General features: G+C 36.0%; 1 protein-coding gene across 1 annotated transcript in view; it reads left to right on the top strand.

The window, feature by feature from the left end:
- The first annotated feature begins 1,193 nt into the window (after nucleotides 1-1,193).
- MEOX2 (mesenchyme homeobox 2) overlaps nucleotides 1,194-27,104 on the top strand; it is a 63,686-nt gene continuing 37,775 nt past the window's right edge. Inside the window, 2 exon segments of the mRNA XM_021689716.1 lie at nucleotides 1,194-1,756; nucleotides 1,758-1,977. Of these exon segments, the coding sequence (XP_021545391.1) occupies nucleotides 1,463-1,756; nucleotides 1,758-1,977 (514 nt within the window). The 5' untranslated portion in view covers nucleotides 1,194-1,462.

Raw genomic sequence — 27,104 nt, 5'->3', positions numbered from 1 at the left:
GCTCATACTGATTCACTGGTGGCAAGTTTTCTAACTCATTTTGTATGATGCAAGAGTGTAACCAGGGAGATCTGAAGCAGTACCCATGTTTAGTGAACTTTGGGGGATACTGAAGTGTAATATTTCCCAGTAAATGGAACCATGGCGGCAGGCGTGGGGGAGTGGGGAGGCAAAAGGGGTGCCATTAGCTGATTTATTTTTGAGCGGAAGAGAGGGTGGATTTCTGGAGGGAGATGAGGGGACATGGGTTGAGGTTCTGGAGGTTTGGAAAGACTGGAAATGTGCTTGCAATATACACATCACATGTGACCAGGACGATATCGCTTCGGGTTTTCCTGACCGAAAAGTTTTGCGTTGACAAATGGCTAGGAATTTGACGTGGACCAGGCGAGCAAGAGGAAGGACATTGTGCAAAGCAGGAAAGGTATATACGGAAAGCCAAAGAAGAAAGACCCCACCTGACACCGCAGGTGAGGATGCCCGCGTCTCTGGGCATCTGCAACTATCGCCGCCCCACGCTTTTCTCCCACCTACCCCACCAGGTCTGTCTCTTTTTGGCGCTGAGAATGGCCCTTTCCTACCCGTGGGGCACTTCCCAGAAACCTCGGATGCCAGGTCCAAGCCCATTAACAGCCCACAGGGAAAAAACAGCTGCAAAAAACTAGATGCGCCACTTAGCCCAGGGCACGAGTTGATACTGAGTTTGAAAAACTTGGCTGAGCGCGCGCCAAACTAGCTGATCTTTTTCCTTAATCCTTCTTCCTCTTTCGTGCTCCTCAAGAGCTAGGCGTAACCCTAGCTTTCCTGCAGGTGACAGTGCCCAAGTGGCACTGATAAGACAGCTTTCTTAAGAGAAGTGAGCGGGTCGGACACTGGGTGCAGAGTTGCGGCTGGCGTGCGCGGAGGAGCACCTTGGCGGACCGGGCCAGGAGAGGAGAGCCGCTGTCCGTTCCGGCTCGGGTTTAGGCGCCAGGCGCGCCGCTTGCCGCCTCGGCTGCTGGCAAGGGCGGGCGGGCGTGGACGCACTGCGTACGTCCAGCCCGAGATAGGAAGTGGAACTGGGAGCGCGTGGAGCAGACTGAGCGGGAGTTTTGGAGGGAGTTCGCATGTGGTCAGCTCCGGGCTCCTAAGCCAGCCCCCAGCTCACATTACACTCTGTTTATAACCTCTCAGAGCCGTTTCCCCCTGAAAGCAGTTCTCTGGGACCACCTTCTTTTGGCTTCAACCTCTCCTACTCTTGACATCTGAGTAGCTCGAAGGGAAGCTTCTCCAGGTCCGAGTGTTTATATGTAAAGGAGACTGGCCGCTAGGGCTCAGGACCGGGATTATCCGAGCTCTGCAGAAACGGCTGCTATTTGTTTGGGAGGGGGAAAACACACGATTTCCAGTGAAAAGTGACAGAGGGTGGTAGCGTTTGGAACCATCGTGAAGTCTTCTGCTTGGAACCCGAGACTTGCATGCTATGGAACACCCGCTCTTTGGCTGCCTGCGCAGCCCTCACGCCACCGCGCAAGGCTTGCACCCGTTTTCCCAGTCCTCTCTCGCCCTCCATGGAAGATCTGACCATATGTCCTACCCCGAGCTCTCCACTTCTTCCTCGTCTTGCATAATCGCGGGATACCCCAACGAGGAGGGCATGTTTGCCAGCCAGCATCACAGGGGGCACCACCATCACCACCATCATCACCACCACCACCACCAGCAGCAGCAGCACCAAGCTCTGCAAACCAACTGGCACCTTCCGCAGATGTCCTCCCCCCCCGAGTGCGGCTCGTCACAGCCTCTGCCTCCAGCCGGATTCGGGAGGGCCCCCGGAGCTGGGGAGCAGCCCGCCGGTCCTGTGTTCCAATTCTTCCACCTTGGGCTCCAGCACCCCGACCGGGGCCGCGTGCGCGCCAGGGGACTACGGCCGCCAGGCGCTGTCACCCGCGGAGGCAGAGAAGAGAAGTGGCGGCAAAAGGAAAAGCGATAGCTCAGGTAAGCGCGCACCGGGCATTGTCGGCGAAAGGGGGCGGGGAGATGACAGAGAAGATTCTCGCACTATAGTGAGGCAGCAGGGATAAGGTATGTCTTGCCCTCTCTGGCTCCCCGCCGGCAAATTCGGTGGGGCTGCTTTGGTCCTGTTATTTGGGGGCACGTGTTTCTCCAAGGGCAGCACTGCAGTCAACAGCGCTAAGCTCTCCGAGGTTCAAACTAGTTTACCAGAGGGTTAAGAAAAAAGGGCAAGTGACAGTATGTGAAATCGATTGCGAAGCGTGACCTTCCATCTGAGCGGTGAGGAGGGGAGTGCAGCCTGGGATGCAGCGTCCGCTGGGCGTGCGTGCGGGTGCTGCTCCTTGACTTTTCACTTGCAAGTTCCCGACTCCGAGTGGCTCGATTTTTCCCATCGTTAACTGGGTTTCCAAATTATTGCACAATATTTGGAACTTGCAGTGGAACTTGGCAGAACGTATGAGAAAAAAAAAGTTTTAGGTTGTCGTTTTTTTTTTTCTTCCTTTTTCTGATTTCAGAGTTCTTTAAATAGCACCGTATTCCAAATGGTAAAAATTTCCCTTTCTTGGGGAAGAAGACAATCTAGGAATTCAGAGGATTTTAAGGAATGTATCAAAGAATGGTAAATAAATACATGTTCAGACTCTTGAAGAAAAACGATTTTTAGAAATAGTTGTATTTGTGTGGTGCTAATCTAAATAGATAATCTGAGTTTCAAAAGTGGAAAGTAAAATCTCCTTCGGTTCAGTATTATTAGAGGCAAGTATTTGGAAACAAACAGCAGCCCGGAGTAGTGCTGGTTCTCTACGTGCTTGAGGCTAGTATGCGAGGGTGTGCGCAGGAGGCGCTGATCTACGTGGGGATAACTTGAGTAGCCACGCAAAAGGGAACCTTATAAAACGCAGATGCTTGAAAGTCCAGACAGCCAAGTAAACTGTAGCAATCCTGAGAAACTAGTTTTTCGGGCAGCTCCTTAAAGCCGTTAACAATCTGTATCATCATTAAATTGTTAAAAGATACTTTACAATTAAGGGAGTTGTGCATTTGTTTTCTGTAGCTCTAGCGTATCCTGCGTTCCATCTTTTTGGAAAGTGTCATTTTTTAAATATAGTATTTACGTATTTTTCTTTCTTTGCGGAATTGGTTTAACACTCCTAGAACGTAATTACAGATATTGATGTGAAGGATTGGAAAGTGTTTGTTTTTCACAATGCTTTAGGTAAGATCCCACGTAAATGGCAATGATTGAGCCGCATATTTCATGTTCCTTTGCAGCGATGGTATCAGTTGTTCTTCAGCGTTAGTATGAGGTGGATTCTTCTATCACACACTTAAAATCTAACTTTTACTTTCCAAGGTCAGGGGTGAACTTTTAATGCTCCATCACAAATTAGTTTATATCTAAGAAAGTTACCAGCAGTATCATTCATTTTTAATGGTTTTTACTAACAATACATGAAACTCTCTTAAGACAGAGTTGAAAGGTTAACCATAGCAAGAAGGTTTCCATCTTAATTTCTTTAAAAAAAAGTCACTTAAATGCAGTGTTCATTTCCTGGTTCAGCATTTGGTATCAATGTAACTTTTTTGGAAGCAGATCCCAATTCAGGTTGGTCACTCCAATTTTTGCAATTAACAGAGGCTCTTACTGTTCATTTTACTTTCTGCAGTGAAAAACCTGTGATAGACTGTTCCTTTTGCTTCTGAACTGAATCAATGCACCTAAGCTTCGTAGGGTAAACTGAATTTTCATTTAAGCACATTTTATTTTGGTTAGGGGGAAACAAAAAAAGTGGGATCCAAGAACTGCTTCCCTTAAATTATTTTGATAACAAGTTTCTTAAGAAAACTGGTAATACTAATAGTGCTATCCTCTTTTGGTGGGAAATAACCATATAACGAAATAAGTTTATATTGACATGTTGAAACTAATTAGAATACTGGAAAAACAAACACAAAAATTTGCATCAGCTACATAAAGTCTTAATCAATTAGATCTTGAGTGGGAAATACAATTAGCCATCATCAAGGATAAAATCACTGGGGAGTTAGAATGAGCGTTTTCTATTCATGATGGGATATTTTGAAAGAACTTTTTGACTAACTAAAAGGAAATATCATGATGGATTCCAGTTAAATATATGTGTACTCATAAATTTAATTTGTCAATTTCACTATTTGAGTTAATATATGTTAGATCTTTAGATAGATTTAGATTCAAGATATCTTTCTCCTGGGATATTTCAGTTGGTCTTCCACACTTATGTTTATTTCATTTCATAGTATTATAAGGGCATCCTGATCTAGCGGGAACTAAAGCAATGTAGAAAATCATATAATTGCTTACTGCACAATTTTAATATTTCAATATTTCAAAAAATTAGATTAATTTCTGAACTCTCAAAAGTTTAAAATTGTATTAGATGAAAGTTATATCATGCTTAGTAGAGTTTACTTATATTTTGTTAGGAAGTTTATAATTACTATGTATTTATAATCGAAAATAAATATAGTACACAAATCCAGGACAAAGTCAGAACCAAAATTCTTTATCCTTGCATATAATACCCAGATTGTCTGTGTATGTATATGTGTGCATGACCCTGTGAAATTCAAATAGAATTTTAAGCAACAGAAAATACTGAAAAATGACCCAAATTTTTATCCATCGTAGTGATGCTAAAGCTACAATGTGTAACATTTTCCAGTATGCCTTTACATGTATTTCTCCTCCCAAACACACATATATGCAAACTCAAGAAGCTTAAGGGTCTAGAAACAAATATTTACGGACTTTGGGCTTCCATTATAGTTTATTGACAATTGAAAATAGCCAAGTTTAATGGAAAAGCACACTGTTATTTTTATATGTGTTAAACCTTTTTGCAACTTTGAACCTGCTATGCTTTCCAGCATTATTAGCAAAGCCAGCATCTGCGATGTCTTCAAAGGAACTCTTAAAAATCAAAACTTTACAACTGCACTTAAAACCATCTATACAAAGCAGGTGATTCTGAAAAAAAAGTCTGTAAATAGTGTGAATTACTTGGCTTCAATTACATTTGATTGTTCTTCAAGCAATGTAGTAATAGGTATAAACTGTCCAGATTTAGCTAAAATAACCAAAACAGATTAGTCAATCTAACTTTAGTTTTTATGCAGGTAAAATACAGTTATAAACATGTAAATATTTCTTATTCATATTAGTTGAATGAATGTAAGTATACATTTTATAAAAAAATCAAAATTATATTAAAAAGGAAGGAAATGATTTGGGAATGTGGATTTTACAAGGTTTTGAATAATATTAGATTCTTGTAAAATTACAAATATTTATAGCTACAATATCATAAAATATCTGTTGTCAAATTATATCTGTCTATATGCTTGGCTATGCAGAATAACAAGCAAGTATTACCTTAATAAGCTGGAACTTAAATACAGAGGAATGTCTTCTCCACCCTAACTCTGGTATTATAGTGTAATTTTTTCTAGATATTTCAATCATCATGTTTTCTGAAAGGAAAAAAATACTTTATTATTCATCTCTGTGTTACTGGATTATGACTTTTCAGCATTTGCTTTAGAATTTAAAAAAAGAGTCTATTGGATCTTGATAATTATAGAGCAATACTAAACAAATTAAATGTCTCAAATCTAAGGAATAAAAGAAAAATGTCATTTAAGTCTTTTTCTTGGAGTGGTAGATTAATTTTAGGTGTGAACATTTTTAAATGGTGACCTGACATAAAAAAATTCTAAGTACCATTGACCTACATGAGTGTTTTCAAATGATTACACTCAAAGAAGTCAAGAGCAGCAGTCCCTTTAGAATTAAGGTGCTTTATTGTTGAAAGTTAGCAATGAATGGAAGGAAGAATGCAAATAAAAATAGAAATGGTTTCAAGATCTTTGTAAATATCTTTATTTATAGTTCCTTTGAAAAGGAAAAGCATTAAATGCAAGGCATGGCACTGCTAAAACTTTCATTTTGGTGGAAAACCCAGTAATGAATATTTAAAATTTTAATCTTTATTTATAGTAGCTATCAATGGAAACCATTATGTTGGCACCCTGTAAGCTGATTTCTACTAATAAACTAAAAAAACATTTTAAGTATTACCCTGTTTTCCCTCTGTGTGATGTGAAACATCGACCCTTCATTACAACAGTGGTATTTATAATAACATAATGTTTATTATAAGACCTCTAAGAAATTAATTTTAAACAAAAATGAAATGACAAATGTGGATAAACTTTTTCATCAGATTCAGGGAAATTTGGGAGACTAATTCCATATTTAATAGAAAAATTAACTTTTTTTCATTTGAGAAATAACTTGTCCATGACTAATAGCTGAATAATGTAAAAATTTACCACATATAAATCTATTTCATATACCTGGCCTGGTAATGGTGCCAATTTTATTCATTTCCTATAGTAAGATATATATATATATGCTGGGCAGTTTTATTAACTATATTAAAAATGGCAGCCAGAAACAAAGATGTGAGGGCTTTTTAGATTTTCATTTCAAATGGGAAAGACCAATATAATACAATAATATATTTTCATTTTTAGGACTTGTTCACTTAAGTAGTTTATAAAATTTCAGATCATGTCTCTTTTCTAAGCATTGCTATAATGATTATGAACATCTATAAATGATACATGCTAAGGATAGGAAATTATTAGAAAACAAAATATATTCAGGAATTCCTTAATATTTGTTGAGTTAATAGTTATAGATGGTTTATCTCTCTCAAATTTTCTATATTTTTGCTATAATGTTTTTTATAATAATAAAACATTTTCTGGGAAAATATATTAGCACATGAAGTGAGACTATCAGGAGTAGCATTTTTTCCACCTTGATTGAAATCATAAAATAAGAAGGATTAATTCTTGAGTGGCCAGTTAAATTACATTTCCTGCGTTATGGTACTGGTGACTGATTCTAGTGGTTAAAATAAAAAGAAAATTAAAAAAAGATGAAATACAAACCAAGACCAAAGTTCACAAATTAGAAATTGAGGTAGGTATGATGTATTTCCTATTTAATGTATTTAAGCAATAAAACACATTTTATTGTCACAGCTTATTTTTCTGGATTATGTGTTTTAGTCATTAATATGGCTTAGTTATCAATGACAAGCCTTCTTTCTGTAAAGAAAATGAAGCACTAACAACTTTCCTATTTTTGTTATGATGCTCTTATGATTATTTGTTGGAATAGCTGTATTAAACTGAAACCTCTAAGTAGGGATGGAGGAACACAGTCAAGAAAAGTTACTTGTAGCACTCTGCGTGACTCCTAAATCATAGTCATCGGTGAGGTTCAAAATCCAACTGGAGAAAATCTTGCAGAATATTTTATTGCTCTCATGGAATAAAACTTAAAATGGTAAAGGTCATTTAGGTCTCAGCCTTTAATTTGCCATTATCTATGTTGAAGCAGAATTAATTTAAATCTAATGTCCTTTTCTTTGATGGTTTTCCATTTACATTATAAAACTGTAGGGAATTTATTATTCCTTTAAGTAAGTTGTGTTAGATAGTATTTTAAGATACAAAATAACCAGTAATATATCTATTGATCCATCTGTATAAATTTCAGACATAGTTTTTATATTTCAGAGTAAGCATTTCTATTTGAAACCTTTTGACATTTATTACTAAATTAACAGAAAGTTACTTAGTAAGAGTATACATTCATATGTGGTTGAGTGGGTCAATTATTAATTTTCCCTGTATTTGGAATTTTAAATATGCAATAAAAAAGTTTCCAACTATTCACGAAACTTTCATTTATATGTGACATTTTCCACAGCAATATAATACTTCTGAATTTACATGTTACTCTCTGTAAATTTTGTACAGTGTATTGGAATTCTGGTTTTCATAGGGTTCTAAAAATATTTTATGATATGTTTTTTGATCTCTTACATGTGCATATGAACAAGACTCATCAGGTTAAAATCTGTACTATATGCACACATTCTTGGAAAGAGTTTGTGTGAAAGAGAGGAAAATGCTTTCAGAAATAATCAGTTCTCTCTATACTATATAGATTTAAAAATGAACAAATTGGATCTTTAACCTACATGATATTATTGCTATGCTTCTTTAAAAAGTTAGTATTTCCTAAAAGTTTAATGATTCTAAAATACTTGTGTATTTTGGTGACTCAATTCTTACATCCTTGGAGTTTTCCTTTTACTGTAAATATAACAAGTTTACAAGGTAGTAAGTCATAGTGGTAAAAACATTAGGGTTTTTTTTAAAGATTTAAATTAAAAAATTATTGCTCTTCAAAATTTCATAGAATCCACTCATATTCGAATATTTCAAATGTATTTAAATGTTCTCTTTGCTTTCATAAGTTTTCTAAGATGTTTCAGGTATGTTTCTTGAATTTTGGATAAACTAGATTGGCTGAAATTATGAATATGAAGAGTTTATTCTTCATAGTTTTCAGTTCCTACTGCATTTTAGTAGAAAGGTTAGTGGTGAGAAGAAAACAGGGAAGGAGCTAAATTAACTAGGACATGGCAGCTATTCTTAAAGCACGCTCTAAAATAATCTGTTTATATAAAGATACACACGGATACACATATGCAATAATAGAATTCCAAACTTAATCTCTTGATAAAAGATCATCGGAAGTAGACCATTCACATTAGAGACCTCAGTATGACGTTACATGTTCTGGTGAGAAAATAAAATATTAGGTTTGAAGCATATACAGCTGTGTGGAGAGTCCACCAGGCTGAGGCTGGTAATCAATGATAGTCATTAAAGTCAAATCTGCCAACTCCCTGCAGTTTTTGTTTTCTTTTGTTTTTCTCTTCCTCTCGCTCATTATTCTCCACACACTTTGAGAGATCCCATAATGCTCTAAGAGAAGAAAAACCCTCAGGTATCTTACATGACTATAGGCAAGAAAATGATTAAGATGAAGTCATCTCTCTCTCAGGCTCTGGGGAAACGTAGAGGAGGGTCCAGCTTAGGTGGGTGGATGCCAGTAGAATTTCAAAGGCCTTGAATTTTGCTCTTTGAAAATGTAGCCTTAAAGCTTTGCCAGAAATGACACCCAAACAAAAACTTATTTTTGCAAAGTGATAGTTATTTGCAAATGTAGTGGTGAGATGTATTCAGTGTCCGTAGAGGCGGCTTCTTCTATTGTCTAGGCTGCATAGTAAACTTGTAGGTGATCATTCTTAGCATCCTGAAAAACTAGCAGACTAAACTGAAGTGTATTCTTGTTAGTCAAAAAAGAAAACAGTACAATGGGCAATGACTCTTAACAAATGAACAGTGAACACCAAGCAAATTTCACAAATGACTGGTTTTATTTTGGGAGCTAAAACATGAAGTTCAGGAAAATAGAACTGTGTCATCAGAAACTTAGTGGGAACTAAACAGATAAAATGTAGTTTTGATTTTGTAGGACACCAATACTTTAGCAAATGGCTTTCACATTTTAAGAACCATGTGAAGAGGACTCTACGGTTAACTGGGTAGATTGAAATTAAGTGACATCTCTCCTTATTTAATATTTTTCAAATGTAAAATGAGCTCTCAGTGTGTTTACTGCCCTTAACAATTAAAATCTGTCCAACTACAGGCTACGTTTACTTTGGGATTTTTTTTTTAAATTTGAAATACAAACAGATCTGGGTGCGTTAAACTAGACAGCATCTAGAAGTAAACTTTTGAGACAGATTGAAATGACAGGAAAGCCTGTGGCTAGGCATTCAGATCTAGGGTCCTGCTGCTGCCCACATTTCCAGGATTATCATCTTTTGGATGCCCACCTTCAGAATGCAGGGAATTACATATATCTTTTCTTCTAGAACTGTTCTTTGCTCTTGGAAGTTGGCCTTTACCAAATTTATTCTTGTACACTCAGATATTTGGGAAAATAAAAAGTAACAGAGACACTGTGTGTGTGTAATTGGCTTACTTAGCCATTAGTTGATAAATCCTGAAGGATCTACCTTATTTCTTAGTCATCCTATCAGACAAGGAAATAGGTGTCACACTCAAAAGGATAACTGAAGATAGAGTTTGATGATGACTGTTTGATGGTGAGCAGTATGTAGGGGAGTAACAGGAAATGGTCAATCATCCAGGGTCGGCCCACATTTGGAAAACATTAGGTCCTCTAAACCTGAGGTGGCAAATAAAGGGAGCTATTACAAGAATCCAGAATCTAACGAGAGCAGCAGGACAGAAGCCTTCTGGCAAAGTGGGGACCTCAGGTGGAGGATTGCAGCTGATATCAAATATCATCCAGTAAACTATCTCCATGCCTTCCAATCTCCTTTTGTTTCCTCCCATTGGCCAAATATAATCAGAAGACAGTGAAGAGACCACACTAGTCTTGGTAGTTAAAGCCGTGGAAGTCATAAAAGGAATGCAGGCTACAGGGGAGAAATGTCAGTAGTAAATCCAGGAGAACCCAAGGTCTTGCTTTGTCTCTTGCTAGCTGTTATTCAAATTCCCTGTTAGTTTCCTAAACATCAAAGCAAGTTAATAAGCATAAAGCACTTAGAACAACATCTGGGTCAGTAAGTGTTGCTATTTTTATCATATATCAGTGTAGGTGCAATTATGTCATGGGTGTGCCCCATCTGAAAACAATCTCTGTCTTATGTTGCCTATTTATTTGTATTTTACTACTAATATTGCTATAGGAAATGTTGCTTGCCTAAAAGATTGCTGAAGATTTAAAATATTCTGCCACTGTCGCTAGTATTGTAAATCTCATGTCATTTTCCTGAAATGTAGAGTGAGTTAGAGACCAAGTTGTATAAGAGACTCAAGTTTCTTTCACTTAATCACCCTTAAGATTCCCATCCCTTCCGTAGCCTCTTTCGCTTGGGCATCTCCTAACCTCCTTTTTCAGGTGTCTCCTGCCACTTTTCCATCAAACACTTCCTTTCAAGAAGAACATACAGAGGAGCATTTAGTCAAAAGGGAGCAGAACTTAAACCAAAGGGATTTGAATATTATAGTGAAATTTCAGGTCTCTGTTTTCAGCTATTAACTAGGAGAATATATGTATGACATTTTTTCTGCCATGTTTTGAAGTTTATTGCAGAACGAATTTACATATTGTAGCTCCTTGTTATTTTTTGTGGTTTCATTTGGAGACCTTTAGGAATGGTAAATATGCAGATACCACTAAAAGCTAAGAATGTATTATATCCCTCATAAAATGCATAGAAACAGTTTTACTTGATACTTTTGTTTTTCATAGGAAAAGACAATATTTTTACTTATTTGTCTATTTATTTATATTTAATAAATTTTTGATAATTACAGACTACTCGCCTTTACTTAGTAACCAGTCCTAGATGATTGGCTGATTTCGCTCTGGTAAGCTTAATCACCTCTCCTACACCCACAGTTCAATGTGAGGAATTCAGTCAAGTACTTTAGGGAATTTTTATTATATTTGATGATCTGAGGCAGTTGCTTTTGAATAAATAGTAGAATCAAATACTGTATTAAAATTCTAAATACCAGAGTTAATGCTTCAAAGTTCCTAGATTCAAAGCAATATAAATCCTTAAAATTAGAGAAGTTCAAATCACTAGTGATTGCTTCTCTGCTGGATAATGGAAGGGCTGGGAGGGAGTAGGGAGAGGGGTACAGGAAGAAGAACAGATGATTAAATGTTTCATACTACACTGCAATGACAAGAAAGGGCAATTATATAGTCTAGTTTATTATTCTTTGGTATCAAGGTAGGCTTGATTGGTCGATTTTCTTAATGAGTTGTGATCTTTAATGTTTAAATGGATCATTAGAATCTGAATTATCAAGACACTAGAAGACTCCCAAGGCATCACCCAGTGCAATGAATGTATTTCCTAGATGAGAGAGTGTGCCCAGAGAAATTAAGTAATGTCTGTCCATTCAGCCAAGTAGTGGAAGCTGAACTTCCATATCCTGACTTCAGCCTAGTGCCCTTAAAAGGAAAATCTCATAAAATATTTTGAAACCTTAAGTTTTTAGTCTTCCCAATAAAAATAAATTTCAGCATCATTTAAAATGTTGGCTACTGCTTTTGAGTGAATAAAATGGAATTTGACAAAGTGCTTCTCTTGGGTGTAAACTACCTCTCTCTAAATCTGGTTTTATGGTTACCTCAGTCACTTTTCATTCTTGTTTTACGAATATAAACACTGTTATACTTTCTTAGCTTCAGTTTTCTAATGACATGGTTCTTGTTATCAATTACAACTTTACCTGCATATTTTTGATACCTTCTACAATAAACCATAGCATTTTAAAGTTCAGTATTTGGTAATGTGCAGGTGGACTTTGCTGTATTATATCTATAAATAATAAATATTTAGGTAACAATCATACTTTGGATAGCCATTTGTGAATTGAAGAATCTGTTTTCTGTTTTAAAATTTTAAATTTAACTCATGAATTTTGCTAAGTTGAGCTTTACTTAAAAAGTGTTTGCTTTTTTATGTTCAAAGTAATGAATAGCCACAAGTAGACACCAAGCAACGCTCCCTTGTCTTAAGTCATTAACTTTATCTCCATTCTTAGAAAAGTATTGATCTTAGTTTTGATTTGAATGCAGTCTTCTTGCATAGAAGATACTCAGAAATATTAGTGGTTGGCCATTTAGCCTTGGCTAACGAGCTATACCTTTCTTGTATGGCGTCCTTTCCTGCTCACATCCATCTACCCCACAATCTGTAAACACCAGACCCATCTGCTCCTCCCCAATACATTGAATCATACAACCTCTGGATCACTCTAACACCAACCTTTCGTGATGATTCCAGATCCTTGGTTTTTACTGGACCCTTAAAACACAAAATTTAAACATCAAAAATACAGTTGGTTCATTCAAGAAATTTTCTTTTCCTTTTTATCTCTAAACACAACACCATTTCCAAAATAATAAAACGTGATCCCTCTTTTATGTAGTTAATTTTAATTTATATTCAGAATGCTTTCACATTAATGGTCTCAACTGATAATTTCTCCTTTTCTACTAGACTTATATTCAGGACTCAGCCATGCAGCCTCTTCCTACACAGCTTGGCCCAAATCCATTCTATTTCACATTCTTCTGTATTTTTTTTTTCTTATTTGTACTTTGTCTCTTGCACTTAATTTCATTTTCTTTCTTGGACTCCTGATATAGCTCTCTTCTGAGTATCTTTTTTTTTTTTTAAAGATTTTATTTATTTATTTGACAGAGAGAGACACAGCGAGAGAGGGAACACAAGCAGGGGGAGTGGGAGAGGGAGAAGCAGGCTCCCCGCAGAGCAGGGAACCCGATGCGGGACTCGATCCCAGGACCCTGGGATCATGACCTGAGCTGAAGGCAGTCGCTTAACCAACTGAGCCACCCAGGCGCCCCTGAGTATCTTTTTTAAATCTCTTTTCACCTTTCCCTAATGGAATCCTATATTCAGCATATAGTAATATTTTGATTCTCATTCCTCTTCTTAGAATTCTACATTAAACTGAAATTATTTCATACTTACAGTATGAATGTTTAATTATAGGCTTTGATGCATAAGGCCCATGGAGTGGCTAATACCTATCAATGATGTACTACTAGATTTTACTTGTAGTGTTTTTTGTGTGCACCCAAATTTTGTTTAATATCATATGTACATAACATATAATTAGATCTACTATAACATATAATAATATGTCTTATAATCTCATATATATTATATATAAAACCACATAGATAGATAATTAAAGTAGTGCTTTTCTGGCAAAGTGATCTTTTCATTTAGTCTTTGGAACACAATGCTTAGCATTTGTGTTAGTTTAAAACAGTGTTCTGATATTTCTTATATGGGTACCTAAATATATATCATCATAGCTGAATTCAAGAAGTTTTCCACAAGATTTTCTGTATCTCATATTTAGTCAAGATCTCCTCATGATATGCAACGTATTACTTACTGCCTAACTTCCTTTGGTAAGAATTTAGGGCTATATATTAATGGGCTTCCAGCTGAACTCTCCCAACACAATCATTACAGGCTTTATCGATGAGCTGGGTCAGTTTTGTTGTTATTGGTTTTTCTTTTATTTTAACCAATATTTCTTCATAAACTTATTTATGCCTACCCCCTTAAAAAAACCTTTTTATTTTGAGAAAACTGTAAATTCACATGCCATTGTAAGAAATAATATAGAGATCTCATATACCCTTCACCCAGTTTCCCCCAGTGGTAATATCTTGCGTAATTATAATACGCTAGCTTAACCAGAAAACTGATACTGATACATCCACTAATCTTACTCACATTTCACTAGTTTTACATGCACTTATGTCTGTGTATATTCATCTCTATGCTGCCTGCCAGGTTTATTTTGTATTTTGATTCCATAGCCTGTAATACCTTTTATCAATACATATTCATTATTTTCATTAAAAGCTGGCTTATGACACCTTCTCAGGTCACTACCACCTTACGCTAATCATTGCATTTTCCTTACCACATTAATGTCCAAATACTGTATAATAATAATACACTTAAATTTTGCCTTGAGGTTCTCTTTGCTGTTCCTATTTCATATATCTCCAGTCTTGAATTTGAATTGCATGCACTCCTAAGGAAAAGTCAGTGTCGTCTTTTTCTTTTCATGTGATATCCAGCATCAGTTTAGGTATGTAGAAGTGCTTAGTAAATCCTATTTGTGGCATAGAAAATGCTTCACTAATGATGAATGAATTATCTGTATTAGGGTTTTTTTTTTTAATTCTTGGTTCCAGGCTTTCAGTAGTAGGGCAAATTTGGAAGATTCTTGGGCAGTCCATGGGAGAGTTTAATGAATATACAACCTAAGTAATGATCTGTGCTTGTTTCTGATTGACTTTTATGGATGCTTTCTAAGGTCAAATACCAGTAAGTGTGTGGTATATAGTTACCACTTGTGAATAAATCAAGACAAAAATTAATATGCATTTATTAACAACTTTATCATAAATCAGTAAAAAGAAACCCCTACATTTTAAAAGTTAAAGTGTCTATATTTTCAACAGTTCAGTGATTGTTAAACCTAACTTCCTGTTAATTAAGGTATAGGAATGCCTCATTCCATTATTTTTGGGTGAAACATGAGATTCTACAAACATTCTGTGTAGTTATGCCATGCATTGTTGAGCTTTTGAACATTACATACAACCAAGTAATGGTAGTATTTAAAATGTCTGTCCAACAAAGTCCCCCAAAATAAACTAAACTTGAAATCATTGAGCAGTTGGGAAAAATATGGAATATTAATTGATCTGCATTGTTGTGTTGGGTAGTGGCACAAATGGTAATGCGAAAAAGAAAAATGGGTTATTTTCATAATGCCTTTTTATGAGGACATTGTTACAATGATGCTGATTCAGTCCACAATGCCTTGGCTTCTGCTTTGAACATGATTGACTTAACCATATTCAAACAATGCTACACGATGAGAAAGTGTGAATCTAAGACACTGATAAGTGGCCTGGCTAGTAAGGAAAGAGCAATGATAGTGAGGGGTGGGCAAGTTAAATAAATCATCTCACTTGTGGTTCTGAGCTTAGTCACATATCATATAAACTAATGAAGGGAAAGTTTGCAGTAAGCCTCCCTGTAGAGTGAGTTAGCTTTTATTTCTGTAAAAGAGTTAAAATTAATCCATATTGTGATTCATTTTGATGATTCTTAAAAATTATGTTATCCATGACTCTGACTGTGATATTGATTCTATTTCAACAATTCCCTCATTTCATAATGAAAAATAACTTGCAATGTCTCCATGCTTCTGGCCTTTTTTATTAACATTTTTATTCACAACAGTAACTCAACACTGATATTACATTGGAATGATTAGGGCAGTCTTAAAAAATACTGATGCTTCATAGATTATGATTAAGTTAATCTAGAGTAGAGCTGGAATTTTTTTAAATTTTATAATAGAAAATTACAACATTTAAAGAATAGAGAAAATCATATAACAAACACTCATGTGTCCATTGTGTTCAATATTTATCAACACATGGCAATCTTATCTCATTTATATCATCCCACTCCTCCTTCACCTTGTTTTAATTATTATTTTTTTAATGTTTTATTTGTTTATTTGGGAGAGAGCAAGAGAGAGCACAAGTGGGCTGAGGGGCAGAGGGAGAAGCAGACTCCCCACTGAGCAGGGAGCTGGTCATGGAGCTCCATCCCAGGATCCTGGGATCATGACCTAAGCCGAAGGCAGACGCTTAACCGACTAAGCCACCCAGGCACCCTTACTTATTTTGAAACAAATCTCAGATATCTTATTTCATCTGGACATTGGTATTTTTAAAAACTCCCAAGTGATTCTGGATTGAGATTGAGAATTACTGGTTTAGAATATTGTTATTAGGTTGAATAGTTCTGAGAAGCTTGGACTTTATATTCTAAATCTTATCTTTTTCTGGACATGGAGAGCAATGTTAGACCTGGTTGCTCAATAAAAAATTATAGATTTACTAGAAATGGCCATTTGTGTGACTGTGTGTATCACCAAGAATCATAATACTCTTCTATGCTGTGTAGTGTGGTAATCACTAACCACATATAGCTATTTAAATTTTAATTAAAATTACATAAAATTTTAAAATCAGTTCTCAGTATCACTAACCACATTCCACATACTTACCAGCCATATGTGGCGCTGTGGCTAATGTATTAACGAGTACAGATAGAGAACATTTCCATTTGTTAGAAAGTTCAACTGAACAGGGCCTTTAGACAAAAAGACAAACTTCCTTACTCTTCAGCTACTATAAGAGTCACCAAGGATGGGAATCCCTTCAAGTGGAGAAAGAGATTATGCAAATTTAAATACCACACTAAGCTAAATGCAGTTAAAAGTTTAACTGTAAAGTTGAAGCATATCTAAAAGTAAAATGTAAAGAGCATTACTTTGTTCAAAGACTTTTTGGATAAATGCTTGCTTGCTTAGTCAACCAAGTGTTTACTAAAAAAAAATACATTCACGATTTTAAAGAGACCAAGATGTATCCTAAAATAATTATTAATGAAACATAATGGATAAGCCTGGGATTTGGACAGTTACCAACATAAAAGCAAAGTCAGAGATATTACATGGTTGAGTTATAAATACAGAATTCAAATAAAATAAAACACAATATAACAATGGATGTAAATATAAAAAAAACACAAAAACCAGAATTTTGGAAGAGGGAAGGCAAACAAAGCATATTCAAAAATGTAAGGTCAACTAGGGAGATTCTTCTAGGCCTCTTGAGGAATAGGGAGGAGAACATTTTTCTGGGAAAGGGTGGGGAACATGCCAGGAATTAGGCTAGATTTTCCAGGGGGAAAGTATGAAAACTTAATAGAATCAGACAGTGGCAATTAATGACAAAGAATTGTTAACTTTTAAAGCCTCTCAAAAGATTTGGTCTTTCACAGTCCCTGGTGTGATTTCTGGAATTACAAGTCAGGTAGCTGACAGAGGAGCCTATTTGAGGAGATTTTTAACATTTTAGGGGGAAAATGAGGATAAAGCATTCATTTTGGCATTAGAAAGGAACAAATGCAATGAAGAGTGGAGTATAGGGAGTATCACATCTGTACTGTGAAACATCTGGGCATGTTTGGCTGTGGCCATACATTACACAATTAAGTTGCCACAACTGCAGACTTTTTAATATGTGGGAAGCAGGAGGACTATTCATCAGTGGATTCATTTTTAATAGGATTAATTGGTAATTGATGACTGAACTGCTAGCGATTTGTGGGAGAAAAGGCAATACTAACACTACATATTAAGCAAAGATATCACTGTATACTTTCATGTTAGAATTTATAAGTTGAGAGAGTACATTCAAGTATGAAAATGTGGAAAAATGTTAATGATTCCGTACAGGCTATCTTAACACAAAAAACAAATTTACACATTACAGCTCTGGGGCAAGCATATGCAAGTGTCCAGGTAGCTCTCATTGTTTTTAAGATGTTTTGGAGCAGAATCAGGACAGATCAATTATAATTTGTAATAAACTTTTATTGTCAGTGTAGCAGAAGAGTAGGGAAAACATGTTAGTAGTTCTCAGTGAGTGAAATTTGTTAAGTTTACTTTATTTTGAAAATTTGCTTATATGATATTGGTGGCCTTTGGTGCAAAAATGTGTGGATATGGTAATCTGTATTACTAACGGCAATTATTATTTTTTCTTTTTTTAAAGATTTTATTTATTTATTTGAGAGAGAGAATGAGAGAGAGCAAGCACATGAGAGGGGGGAGGGTCAGAGGGAGAAGCAGACTCCCCCGCCGAGCAGGGAACCCGATGCGGGACTCGATTCAGGGACTCCAGGATCATGACCTGAGCCGAAGGCAGTCGCTCAACCAACTGAGCCACCCAGGCGCCTGGCAATTATTTTTTTATTTTAGATGAATAAATCTTAGTTTTTCTCAATTAACAAAAGTGTGCTTTTCCATGGACATAGTAAGCAGAGATAAGAGGGTTTCTTGTGTTTTTTTTTTTAATAGAAACCACTTAGAAGAAATAGTCTCCATATGCAAAGCATTTGTATAAAAATAATCATCACTAATTAAAATATGTTAATTACAATCAATAAAGTAGTTAAATGCATGTTAGCAGACAGTAGAAATAGTTGACTTCCAAACTGAGTGGTTTTACCTTGAAAACTCAGAATGTGAGAAAGCCAAACTAAACCAATAAGAAATTTAAATATGTTATTCAAGGTGGATGGAAAAAAGTGGATCCATAATTTAACTATGTCCCTAAGAGGTGCTGAACTGAGGTAGGGAGAGCTACTTAATACAAATTACAAACAGAAATATTATTAGGGAATTTTCTTCATGAGGTGGTTGTGCTGTTCTCAGGTCAGATATAAATACTTTCTCACATTTTCTCTATGCTTTTCCTAATATTGAAAAAAAAAAACCCAAAACCTCATTTTAGACTTTCTAATAGCATTTCACTTCACTCTGAATCACCTAACTGTTAATGTTAGGAAGCAGCATTAGAATTTTAAATCAAATTGAATTCCTTAAAAATAAGTAACTGAGAGATGAACTAATTAGATAAATAGTTATTAGTGTCAGATTGTAGCCCATCCTCCCTTTGGCCCCAGACACACACACCAATGCCATAGGTGTTTCAGTAGGATCCTAATTCACAAACTTATACTTACTTCACTAAATGCCTGCTATATGCCAGGGTCTTTATTCTGTGCGGTGGGTACACCAAGATGAATAGAACACCTTGAGGTTTCTGGAAGGGTCCAGAATACGGTAGTGAAGGCAAAGATGGAAACAACTGGATGCAACACTATCATAGAGTATATAATAATGTAGCAAAGATGATGAAAATATCCAGAGAAATCCAGGAAGGTTTTAGGAAATATATGTCAACTGCGTCAATTCCTCTCACTTCATATTTTTTACTTTGGAAGTTATGAATGCATGAAAATCTATTAGACCGCAACTGGACCAAATCACCATTGGTGAAAAATATAAAGATCCTTGTTGAATCATGAAGATATGAAATGGAGAGTACGTTTTTGGGTTCCTGGACTCATGCACAAAATGCATTCCTAGGGCATTCTTGTTCATATCCTTGGTTTTCAGATTTAAGCTTTCCTTTGTCTTCTGCACCAAGGTTTGTGGGTAGTAATTGATCATAGATAGCTAAACTTTACAATTCAAAAATATTATTTCCGGGATGTCATTTGATAAAATCAGAGTGGAAGGTAAGAGATTTTGCTAGGTAATTAAGTATATATGCTGCATCATTTTTGGCATGAAATCAATATCATCTTGATAAGGCAAGGAAGAATTAAGCCCATGGAAGACATTGTGGAATACATTTACCAATGTGACTGTGATATTATTAGCTCTCCCATATTTCAAGGGTTGACTGTAGATGAATACTGTGAAACAAGTGAAATGACTTTTAGTCCTTCCTAGTTTCCCTTCTTCAGTCTTCTTAGCATTTCTTTCCATCTTTATCTTAAGAGTTGTTAGGACTTTCCTGCAGGCCATATTCAAGCACCTTCAAAGAATGTTAGAATTGGAAAGGATTCTAGATTCATCAAAACCATCTCTTTAATCTTAAAGATGAAAAAATTGAGGCTCGGAGAGTGGCATCCCTAAAATAATGTATGCAGTGCTGGGACTAATAACTTCCAATTTAGTATCTTTCTTTTAGTTCTACAATTTGGAATTCTCATTTCATTTATTTATTAAGATGTCAGATCGTTGAAATTTTCCTTTTGAAGATTGCTCAACTGTACTTTCTACAATAGGAGTTATGATAGCATGTGAATCTACTTTTATAGACTGACAATGTTGTCACTGAGTTATCACGCTCCATTTGACTGGAATGAATCCTCAACATTAGTTAGTTGATTTTTTAAAAATCTGGAAGAGATAGAATTTCCATTGATGAGATCCCAGTGTCTGCCTTGCATGACATTTCTTTCCAGGTAAAATTGGTCATTCATTGAGGAGCAATAATTTGGGCCATTCTGGAGTTGATGTCTGTTTTTCAAATTTACTCTGAAAATTTCACAAAATATTATTGAAAATTAACAAATATTTTATAATTAAATCTATAATGTTGTTACACTTGCAATTACTTAATGATCTGAGTTTGAGGGTTTTTCTGTGTTGCAAGTACTCTTTCTGAATCCCAGGCATCTTACTTGAATCCTTGCAATTCATGACTGTTTTAATATTCTTTTGGTGATTTTCCAAAAGATACTCGGTGTCACCAATTCTTTAGGATGTCTTTTTTTCTCTTAATTTAGGATAATAATTTGTTTTCTTTGCTCATTTGCTCTTCTCTGAGTTATTGTGGAAATGTATGTGGAGATGGTCATATTAATTCACAAATTTGACTATATTGAATCACACAGGTTTGATTTGGCAAATACATGACATTGTCTTGAACATTTAGAGTGTGGCTAGAAGGAAGCCTGAACTGTAAGAAAAGGTTTTTGTGTGTGTGATGTCCACTTAACTAATAAATCTGTCATCACTGACTGGTCTCCATTTCCTCTGAAATAAACAAATCACTATTAAGTCCTTTGAAGCAAGAGACTGCCAGGAAACACGAAAGTCACTTTTGCTTCATCCTCCAAGATAAAGTATTAATAAGTGGAAATGAGATGCAGCAGAAGGAGCCGTGGGGTCTTCACACCTGCTCGAAAGTCCAGGAGATATTCACATAGCAGGAATTCAAACAAACCTCAAACCTTGACATTCAGCACAAGTGCAGAGATGAAGCCAAGAATGAACTTTTGTAGGGCCCTTGGAAACTTCCTAAGTAGAAAGCCTGAATTGTGGGAACATATGAAATTTGAAGAGAAAAGGCTAGAAATCTGGAGGCCTGTGGCCCTTAACTGAATTGGTCCTACAGTTTTTTTTATCTTTAGATTATTTCATATTCTACTTTAAATCAAATGGTAATTGACCCATAAATAAGAACTTTTATTAGAAAGGCAGGGATTTGGTTAAGGAGTAAACATCAAGCATCCACTGTCAAGGACTTTTTTTGTTTGCTTGCTTTTTTAATCTCTGAATTCCAGATATATGTTTATTTTTATTTATCTAAACCAAAATAAATGAGTTATTTTAAAGTAAATTCACATTCAAACTCTCAGTCCATTAGGGAAATACAAGCTCACATAAGAGGCAGGACTAAAAGAGAAGACAAATGCTAACACTCCTAGAAAGACCAAAAAACAAGATACAAAGGAAATAAAAAACAGCCATTAAAAGAAAAACTGAAAGTATATCCCAAAATTAAATTTAAAGGGGGGGATTCTTTGCTATTCTTTTCTAAATTTTGTCTGCATCCTTTATTTTTGGTTAAGGAATTTGTTTGTCTCAACAACAGAGCCAATCTCTCAACCTATGTCTTTTCTTTGTAGTTATTAGCTCTTTGAGCACATGTAACTGTGGTTGATACTTGTTTCAACAATCATAATACTAAAAACAAAAAGAAAAAACAATTGGCCCAAACTAAAATTTTCATTTGAACTAAATATTCTCTTCACTCAAGTTTTGATAAACTTCTTAACTCAGGTGTGTGTGTGTGTATGTGTGTGTGTGCGTGCATGTGTGTGTGTGTGTATTTTATTTTTTTACCCTCAAATACAAGATGTTGAAAGGCCTAGGAGTATAATTTGGGAGACCAAAACTGCAAGTTGTTTTGTATTTTCCAGTAGCTCAGTGACTGGAATGTTGCTACTATTATACCTATGCTTCTCACTGCCTGCTTTATACTAGTCTGTTCTTATTTTAAGGATGCCTGCAAAAAGCACATTTTTGTTGTTTTAAAAATAAATTTAGTGCTATGCCATTCAGACATTTTAAATATTATTTTCTTAGCAACATTCAAATTTGCAATACAATATTATTGGCTCTAGTCACCATGCTGTATATTACATCCCCATGACTTACTTATTTTATAATTGGAAGCTTGTACCTCTGGATCAGTTTCACCTGTTTTGCCCAACCCACACTGCCTTCCCCTCTGGCAACTAGCAAACTATTCTTTGTATCTGTGAGTTGTATTTTGTTTTGTTTGTTCATTTGTTTTGTTTTTTAGATTCCACATACAAGTGAACTCATGTGATATTTGTCTTTGATTTATTTCACTTAGCATAATACCCTCAAGGTCCATCCATGTTGTCACAAATGGCAAGATTTCATTCTTTTTTATGGCGGAATAGTATCCCATTGTATGTGGTACATTGTATGTACCATATCTTCTTTTTTTTTTTTTAAAGATTTTATTTATTTATTTGAGACAGAGAGAATGAGAGAGAGAGCACATGAGAGGGGGGAGGGTCAGAGGGAGAAGCAGGCTCCCTGCCGAGCAGGGAGCCCGATGCGGGACTCGATCCAGGGACTCCAGGATCATGACCTGAGCCGAAAGCAGTCGCTTAACCAACTGAGCCACCCAGGCGCCCTGTACCATATCTTCTTTATCCATTCATCCATTTATAGACACTTAGGTTGTTTCCACATCTTAGCTATTGTAAATAATGCTACAGTGAACATGGGGGTGCATATATCTTTCCAAATTAGTGTTTTTGTTTTCTTTGGGTAAAAATCCAGAAGTGGAATTACTGAATCAAATGGTATTTCTACTTTTAGTTTTATGAAGAACCCCCATACTATTTTCCGTAGTGGCTGCATCAGTTTACTTTCCCAACAGTGCACAAGGGTTTTCTTTTCTCCACAACTTCACCAGCTTTTGTTATATTTTCTTTATGATAATTGCTATCGCAATAGGCATGAGGTAGGATCTCATTGTGATTTTGATTTGCATTTCCCTGATGATTAGTGATCATCATTACATGGGGATGTAGTGTACAGCATGTTGACTATACTCAATAATATTGTATTTCAAATATGAAAGTTGTTAAGAAAGTAAATCTTAAAAAACTTCTCGTCGCAAGCAAAAGAAAAATTGTAGCTTTGTATAGTGACAGATGGTAACGACTTATTGTGGTGATCATTCTGCAGTGTATACAAAGGTCGAGTCATTATGTGGAACACCTGAAACTAATATAGTGTATGTCAGTTATGCTTCAATAAAATATTTTTAAAATATGGATTACTGTAGAAATTTCTCTCACTTGACAGTAACAGATTTGTCCACAATATGAAAGTTCTTATTTCATTCTGCCTTTCTGAAAATTAAATCATTCCATTCATCACCTTTTCATCAATAGATTTATAATTATATTGTTTTTAGAGATTCCTGATACTTTTAAAACAACATGCAGTTTGTGGCTGTGAAAGAGTATGTTCTGTGTGGCCCTAGTCATTCGGAGATGCAATGGAAAAGTTGATTTTCTATCCATAGGTATAGCTTTGGCTATGTACAGATGTGGGAATGACCACTCTGTTAGTTTATTTGTGGATTGAGTAATGTACATCTCTGAGTTATTTGATAAAAAGGTACAGAGGCCTTTTAATTCTAGGATTTCTGTTCCTACCACATTGATAATCCAGAACATGAAGAATACATTGTCTTTGAGGTTATTGATTTCTAATTATGGGAAACGTTTATTGGTTTAATGGAACTTTGTTTTTAAATTTTATATGCACTACATGCAATCATAAATCTTTTGGAGTGGCTTCATTCTTTATAAATATCAAGGTGAAATACAGATAATTACCAAAAATATCAGTCACTGCTCTGTGCTCCTTGTGAATATTAAAGAGGATTGGAAAGTTTTGAAGGAACGGGGGATTGCTCCATTTTTCCAAGCCAAAAATATCAAAATTTGGCTTATAAGACTATGGAAACTAACAGTCTGCATATTCCTAGAGGGGATTAATACATTACTTAACCTTGAAAAATATTATTGCCTGGCAACTACAAGGTATGTTTAATTTTCTCAGCCCTATCTTTATTCCTTTATTTTGAGTCCATTTCATTCAAAAGTTCTGATCTGGAGGCATCTGGGTGGCTCAGTCGGTTAAGTGTCTGCCTTCAGCTCAGGTCATGATCCCAGGGTCCCGAGATCGAGTCCGGCATCGGGCTCCCTGCTCAGCGGGGAGCGTGCTTCTCCCTCTCCCTCTGCCTGCCGCTCCCCTGTTTGTGCTCTCTCTCTCTGTCAAATAAATAAATAAAATCTTAAAAAAAAAATTTCTGATCTACCGGTAGTAAAAACCTCATTAGAATATTGTACAGCTGTTAATCTCCTCATGCTATGGGAGCCATTTGATATATACACCTTTTTGTTGATGGTAAGTACAGTCAATTTGAAATTTTTTTCCAAATATACTTAATTGTTTTTTAGGAAAGTGGAGAACTAAAAAAACACTAAAACCCAAACACTTCCCTAAAGAAGAAGTTTTATGTGTTGCATTAAGATGGTACCCTTCTTTGAAGACCTCAAAGCTGCTAAATATAGAGCAACTGATTTGCTCTATATTTACACAAAGCTGATTTTATTTTTTCTCCAAAGTAATCCAGAAGGCAAAGAGCAGTAGCAGTATTGCTTTTCTGTTCTAGATTTCCTTAGTCAACACCCAAAAAGAGAATAAACTGTAATGTGGGGGGAGCACTGATCTTGTCCTTTTTAATTCCAGAGCATAAGGATGGTCTTGCCTAAAATAAAAAGAAATGGTTACCTTTGCATAGCTCTAACTATAAAATTATTTTCATCTTACCCTATTTAACTTGATTCTTTCCATTTCATAATGCTATCTCATGGGATTAAATATAACTGTGATAGTAGGAGAATCTGTATCTGTTACCTCAGCCAGTCATTATCTGTTCCGGAAATTTGTCAGTTAGCTTAAGCCATTAGAGTGGTGCTAATAATGCCCAAATCATAGGCTTAGGTTTTGTGTCATTAGCGTCTTTCAGAGAATGACTTTCCTTTGTGGCTATACAGAGCGCTGCCCTAATCACTGCCAGCCGTATAATAAATGCATTCTGTGTTACACAGGGAACTGTGTGTGTTTGCCCAGCCATAAATGGAAAACCCGTTTAAGAATTCCAGTTTGAGATGGTTGATCATATTTTTAGGATGATTGATTCATCTCTCCCACTCCTGCAGTCATTCAATCATTTATGATGTGCATATTGAGTGCCTCTTATTGGCAAAGTGCTGTACTTTTTAAAAAATGTGTGGTTAACTCAAAAAGCTGAAAGTGTCTAAAAACTCAGACCCCATATATTATGTAGGTGCCCATTTAACCCAATCAATTAATGAATGTTAATGTATTCATCAATTAAGAGGAAAATTGAAATAATTTGAATATTACTCTCTCAAACCACGCTCATTAGCTTAGCTCTAAGATCTCAGCTACAGATCATGACAAGTTGGATAAGGAAAGAAAGCCACTTACCAGTAGTAGAACTATTCATGTATTTAGTTACTTACCAAAAACTACCAATTTTCCATTCTGAATCACTTTTTCATATTCCCCATGCCCTAATCTCTTAGTTTAGAATCTAGTTTTTCACCTGTATAATTACAAGAGTTCCTCTCCAGTTTATCCCGATGCTTCTTTCTTTTTTTTTTTTTTTTTTTAAAGATTTTATTTATTTATTCATGAGAGAGAGAGAGGCAGAGCGAGAAGCAGGCTCCCAAGGAGCAGGGAACCCGATGCGGGACTCGATCCCAGGACCCTGAGATCATGACCTGAGCCGAAGGCAGATGCTTAACCATCTGAGCCACCCAGGCGCCCTCCCGATGCTTCTTTCTTCCTCATTTTTTTTTTTAATGCAAGTGTGACTGCCAATTTAAACATCTTTCATTGACCACTGACTATGTGTCAAGCTTAGTGCTGGAGCTCAAAGGCAGCCTCAGTTTTCTCAAACCAGGAGACATTTGGCAGTATCTAGAGACAAATAATCTTCATGCGTGGAATGCTATTTGTAACTAGTGCTTAGGGGTCAAGGATGCTGCTAAATATCTTCCAGTGTACATGACAGTCCCCACAAGAAAGGATTATTGGGTCTAACATGTTAGTTGTGCCGAATTCAGAAAGTCTTGTGGGGCGATATAGATGGAGAGGTTCTAAAGAATAGTCAGGTTTTGGCTCTTCAGGCACGCCTATCTAATCCTACCCTGATTAAAGTCCTCAAATTAATATGTCCCATGTAGTTTATAGCCCACACTCTCTTCCAATTTTTTTTCTCCAATTCTCCATCTTTCTGCACGTGCTGGCTTTCAATCCCAGAAGAGTATTGCTTTCCAAAGGGAAGGGCATTCTGTGCCCTTCGGTTTGTAAGATTTTGTTCTTGCTTTTTTCTTTGTCTGGAATGCCCTTCTTTCTGCATCTACAAAAAATTCATTCATTCTTTAAATCTCACTCCACATGTCACTTCCTCCTTGCAGCCATCATTGAAACAAAAAAGAAAAGGTATTCACTGCCTTCCTCACATAAGTCTTGTAGCTTATCGTGTATCCTTTTATTTTTGAATGAGTCATTTTGCATTAAAATTATTTATTAACCCCTATCTCCTAAATTTGGTAGCAGGGATTGAGTCTTTAGCTCCAAGTACATATGACAATGTCTGGCAAAAAGTTTCTGTTCAGGTATTTGATAAAAGAATGAAATAA

This window comes from Neomonachus schauinslandi, chromosome 12 (assembly GCF_002201575.2).
Source record: "Neomonachus schauinslandi chromosome 12, ASM220157v2, whole genome shotgun sequence".
NCBI classification, from domain to species: domain Eukaryota; kingdom Metazoa; phylum Chordata; class Mammalia; order Carnivora; family Phocidae; genus Neomonachus; species Neomonachus schauinslandi.
Note: the sequence above shows the minus strand (reverse complement) of the source record. Positions and strands in the feature narration are given on the sequence as shown.